Source organism: Hermetia illucens, chromosome 2 (genome assembly GCF_905115235.1).
Source record: "Hermetia illucens chromosome 2, iHerIll2.2.curated.20191125, whole genome shotgun sequence".
NCBI classification, from domain to species: Eukaryota; Metazoa; Arthropoda; class Insecta; order Diptera; family Stratiomyidae; genus Hermetia; species Hermetia illucens.
The window spans coordinates 136,463,881-136,469,880 of NC_051850.1; the positions used below are offsets into that span (position 1 = coordinate 136,463,881).

The window sequence follows — 6,000 nt, forward strand, 5'->3', positions numbered from 1 at the left end:
GAGACCGTCGATAATTTCTCCTATCTAGGGTCGAGAATCACCACCGATAACAGTCACGACGATGAAATCCGCGCACGGTTGTTGGCAGCTAATAGAGCATATTTCAGCTTACAAAAACTGTTTCCCTCGAAACGTCTCACCATAGGGTCAAAGCTCTTACTGTACAAGACAATGACCTTGCCAGTCCTCATGTATTCCTCGGAAACTTGGGTTCTTAGCAAAAAAAAAAATGCGAACTTTTGGCCGTGTTCGAGATGAGAATCCTTCGAAGAAGTTTTGGCCCCCTACATGAGGATGGACGATTCCGTAGCCTACATAACGACGAAATCTATGAGCGATACCATGACCGTCAGGTTGTGGATAAAATCTGGCTCAATAGGTTACGGTGGGCGGGTCACTTAATCCGCATGGATAGGGATGATCCAGCCCGGAAAGTCTATAAAAGCAATACATATGGTAGAAAAAGAAGACGGGGTAGACTCTGCCTAAGATGGAGCGATGGCGTAGGTCACGACGCCAGATAGCTTTTAGGGATATCGAATTAGTGGACCTCGGCGCAAAACCGAAATGTCTGGAGTTCCTTATTAAGCCAGGCCTAGACCGGATAGTATGAATTACTCAAGATAGACACGCGTATATATATATGCTGGTGTGCACGAAGTAAAGCGGAAGTGCGTGCAGATGCAGTTTATTTAGCATTAACACAATATCTATGGCTTTGATTCGTATGTACATATGTATGTCTGGAGTTTAGCAATTAATGAAGGAATTATTTTGCATTTTTAGCTATGTGTAAATGTAAAACCGTGCATAGAAAGTTCCTCACATAAGATGAACACAAAACCTTTATACCCGAAGCGCCCAGATTTCGGTATCCCGACTTGTTTATATATGTTTTAGGTGAACTTCTTAACATTTGCTAATAATGTTGGACCTCCTAGTGTGAAATGTGTGGATTTAACTATAATCGATAAAGTACTTCCCAGAGAAAACTATTTGTGTAAATTGCTATTAAAAATAGTGCGCAATTGCCTTTTTAAATATTATTCAAGTGGAAATGTCATGAATTCAAAGTTTTTCAGATAAAGAAACAGAAAACCTTTAATACCTGAAGCGTCCAACTTTCAGTTTCCCAATTTGTTTCATATTGGAACGGTCGTGCTTTTTCTCCAGTAGAATGGTGTTCTACCCTCCTCAATAATCATACAATAATAATAAAAACTCATTGGATCCACCATGGAAAATTCGTCTGGAACGTCGGCGGGACTCACTAAGGCAGGACATTGCTAGACTGATTCAGATCAGCACTGGCAATGCCAGCCGACGGGTGAGAAATAAAGTGCAGAGGGTTTACCTGAACTCTGCCATCCCCTGTGAGACACCCGTTGTTGAAATTCTGGACACACTAAAACAGAAACTTTCTGTCATATGCAGTCGGTTACGACAATATGGCGAAAGTTATTCCAGACGTGTCCAGAATGCAACATACGTGAGGAACCAGCGAGCTTTTTCAGATCTCTCAACGAATCCCAACAGAGCGCCCAGACAATACAGTTCTCGGTGACGGAAGCGAAAGAGTATTGGGGTGGACTTTGGGGGTTACCTGCCCAGCATGCTGAGCATACTGAGTGGATCATCGCCGAAGGCACCCGCCATGCCAATACACCTGGCATGAATTTCGCGGATGTTACCGAAGAGGAAGTTCGACGAGCCATAAACATCTCGAAGAACTGGAGGGACCCAGGTCTGGATCGGGTGCAGAATTTCTGGTATAAGAAATTTACCAGCGTACACAGTCGGTTGGCACGCAGTATAAATGAGGTCATGAGTCGGCCGGAGGAATTTCCACCTTTCCTCACTGCGGGGATTACCTACCTTATCCCTAAGAAGGACACGGTGCAGGACCCCGCAGACACAAGACCGATCACTTGCTTACCAACCCTCTACAAATTCATCATGTCTATTATTAGTGGAAGGATCAATGCGCACCTCGAGACCAACAACATTCTGTCCGAGGAGCAGAAGGGCTGCCGAGTTGGGTCAAGGGGTTGCAAAGAGCAACTCATTATCGACTCGGTAGTTGTAGGACAAGCAACTAGAGGCCAGTTGCTATATCGATTATGCCAAGGCTTTTGATAGCGTTCCTCATACCTGGCTAATAGACATCCTACATCTGTATCGCATTGATCCGAAACTAATAAAGTTTTTGGCGACAGTCATATGTGGCATACCACCTTATCGGTGCGTACATCTGAGGGTGCTAATACCTCAGAGCCCATCCGTATACGGAGGGGCATTTTCCAGGAGGATTCATTGAGTCCTCTTTGGTTTTGTATGGCACTGAACCCCCTTTCATGGCTACTGAATGATGCTAGAGGGTTTTGCAATAAAATATGGCCTACGTGCTAAGTGCGAACTGACACACTTGATGTACCTAGATGACATCAAGCTGTATGCTGGTACTGACAACCATCTTAGAAGTCTGTTGCGAATAATAGACATGTTCAGCCGTGATATTCGGATGGAGTTTGGATTAGACAAATGTCGAATCCAAGCCATCCGCAAAGGTCATCACGAGCCGCATGCCGGACATACCATTGGTGACCTCCACATCGAAGCTATGACCGAGACAGACTTCTACAAATATCTAGGAATTCTGCAAGGAACCCATGCTCGAGTTGGTGATCTGAAGGAAGCTTTGCTGTCCGAATTCCTGCGACGTGTAAAGCTGGTGCTGAAATCCCATCTCTCGGGGAGGAATAAAATAAGCGCGTTGAATGTATTCGCTATCCCTTCACTGGCTTATGCATTCGGAATATTGCCGTGGACGAAGACCGACCTGGAAAACGTCCAGCGGCGGATACGGACAACTAGTTTTTAAGTAGGTGGGATCGTCTGAGCCTAAATGCTTGGCACTTAGTGCTAGTATTAGGTAAAATCCGGCATCTGCCGAGATTGTGATAACTTGCAAATAAAAACTCATTGAACCAAAGTTTTGGATCCCACCTCACCTCACGTCCTCTTGATTTTGATTGCTTTCTCGACTTCTGTGGCATGGGGGTCCTGGGAGTTTAACGTGAGTACTTGTCATGTAAGCATAATCCCATGATTCTCTTCGGACACGGATTTATTTGGAGACCAGTGTATGCTATGCCTATCTAACACCTCTGCCGCAACTAAGGGGTACGGCACCCAAGTTGTACAGCGCAACTCCAACGCTTGAGCTCCAAGGAGCTCTGCCCGCGATGTAAGCATAACCACAACCACCATGAAACTCCTCCAAGAGGGCCAACCGCAAATAACTGGGCCGAGAGCACATCCTCCCGAAATTCTCCTGAAGCATATACTTTCAGAGGGCCATCCCGGTTCCCATGGTACCAGGAAACCTCCGATGCAGCCTCGTGGCAAGAGTCACTTCAGGTGAGTCCCTTGCAGACTCGGTTCAGGTCGCTCTCCTCGAATACGTGGGGACGGCACTTGTGATATGGACAGATGGAATTGCTTCAAATGTCGGCAGTGCTTGTGAAAAAGGAGGATGAACAATTTCGTCCGTTGAAATCTACTCGTTAGTCAGTAAGCAAAGTATCATTTTTGTCATTAACACCGCTTTCGGCAAATTCATACAGACCTCTCTCGTCGTCCCGAATGTCCAGTTTATCATAAAGATCTTTGTAATGAGCGCCCCGGGTAACAGCAATCGCTTTCTTTGTTTCCCAGTGATTTGATTCGCAGGACAGCAATCAACCGCCAATGTTGTGATGCGATGATTTCATAGGGAACGGCTTTGTTGTCAATGATGGTGAGAAAATGTGGCGGCGTGTTATGAGAATATGTATAGCCAATTTGTGTTTTACTTTGCGGTTACCAGTTACCGTATCCACTAGATCCCAAGCAATACGCGTACACAAACCTGTTTATTTTTTTGAGTCGGCATGTTTTATGGCAAAGTGCACTTAATTGTTCGGAAGCCGAAAAATTGCAGACAATACTAAAATAACATAGTGTTGAGATCAACGACTATTTGTTACTTAAATTCCAATAATTTGCTAATTATTGTATGACATTCAGGGTTGAGGATTTTTTAATGTTTTAAAGAAAATTTGCAAAATAAAGGGAATCTAACAATTTTTAATGAGATTTTGAAAGAACCCTAATTTTAATAGTGCGATCGCAATGCTGACCACAATGCCTCCTACAGTGTACTGCAGTGTACCGTTACGTTCTTGAATGAAGTGTGTTAGAGCACTTCAAGCCCTTGATCCAACCGGATTGTAGTGCCAATGAAAATGTTATGTAAAAAGAGAAAGGAAAGGCAAGTTAATAGCCCAATGCAATCTTCAAGCCAGTTCGGATCAAACCAACATAAAAGCGAAAATGATTTACACGCTATGAGATTGACAGGCAATACAAAGATCCAAGTAGTGTTTTGGATTCTAAGATATATTGTGAATATCTTTATCACTTGTATAATGAATTAAACATATTTTAAACTAAAATATCAATGATGATCCCATTTTTTAATTGCAGGTCCAGCTTATGTCGCGAGACGAACAATCGGTCCTAATTGTCTCTTATGCTGAACTGAAAAATTGTCTCGAAAATGCTTTTTCCGAACTTGTTGCACATGCGGCCTCATAATAAAAGTAGATTTCCCCTCTCTAAAGGAAATATAAATTCTGAATTTTCTGTTCTGAAGAAAATGCCACAGAAATAAATCCTCTGAAAAATTATAAGAGCGAAAAACACAAAAAAAAATCACATAGAAAAGATAATGTTTTAAGTTATATACACGTACGTAATTGTAATGATTCTTTTATCCGGGTGAGTATTTAAGGCTCGTGTTTTAATTTATATGAGAAAAAATTAGAAAAAAAAAGAAATACAAAATGAAACAAATTAAATGAAACGAAAGCAACTATGAGGCAACTTAATAATCACCACCAAACCGGCATCTCCGATTCTTGATTGGATAAAATCGATTGATTAAAGGAAAGAGTTTATCAAATTAAATGGAGAGCTCTTAAGGCCGCGAACCTAGAGTACGATTCAGTAGCGCTAGAATGGTGCACGCACATTTTACATATACATGAATATGAAATATGGAAAGCATGGTATGATTATGACATCGAGAAGAGTAACAATTGAACACAATAAAAAATATATTAGCAGTAATTTAATTTTCTCCTTGACAATTAAAGGAATCGGTTACGAGACAATTTTGGATTATGTAAGTCTATCAAACGCATAACCGTCTTTTTTTCAGTAAGAACGGAGAAGATATCATTTACTTATATTTCGATTTAAGTGTACAATGATAGAAATAGATAAAGAAAAGTCGAAAATTTGTTCCCCACTTTAAATAGAGATATTGAAAACAAAAAGTTTAGATTTAAAAGAAAACTGTTTAGAAATTGATTGATGATAAGAAACTTAATCTTAAATTTGAAAATAAAACAACAAAGAGGAAGTAAAAACTGTTTAAGCATATAAAATTCTACAAAGAACATAAAACAATACAAACTAGTGTACTTGAGAGAAGAATTTAAACAAAAAGAAACAAAACAAAAAATAAAAGCAAAGTGTGAATTGTATTTATTTTTATATACACAAAACAAAAAACAAAGAAGACACTGAAGATCAAGATGATAAGATAAGCGTGTAAAAGTGACTTCAAAACGAAAAAAAAAATCATAAACAGGAACAACATTTTAGATGAAAATTAAAAGAATCGAAAATTATCAAAGACACGGAGCAAATCACATTGTTTGAGAGAAATTATCAAATTCGTTTCTCCTTTTTGTTGTTAGAATTCTGTAAATGTACGATTAGTAACGTATCATGAAGTAGATGTTTGAATAGGTAAGGCAGAAAAGAAAGGAACATCCTAAGATATATCCTTCAACTACAACGGTAAGACAGGCGACAATAGATGACTTCTGTGAATTTTTCAGGAGTAATGTGTTTCTAGTGAATTTTAGCTTATTTCTGTGAAAAACTAAT

General features: G+C 40.3%; 1 protein-coding gene across 8 annotated transcripts in view; it reads left to right on the top strand.

The window, feature by feature from the left end:
* Positions 1-5,591, top strand: part of LOC119649620 (PAN2-PAN3 deadenylation complex subunit PAN3) — a 151,027-nt gene extending 145,436 nt beyond the window's left edge. For 7 of the 8 annotated variants that reach the window (XM_038051845.1, XM_038051843.1, XM_038051842.1 and 4 more), the window contains one exon: positions 4,528-4,664. In XM_038051845.1, the coding sequence (XP_037907773.1) occupies positions 4,528-4,638 (111 nt within the window). In that variant the 3' untranslated portion in view covers positions 4,639-4,664. Of the gene's footprint in view, positions 1-4,527 lie in introns of all 8 variants that reach the window. The other variant, XM_038051841.1, reaches the window with a different exon arrangement.
* The last annotated feature ends 409 nt before the right edge of the window (positions 5,592-6,000 follow it).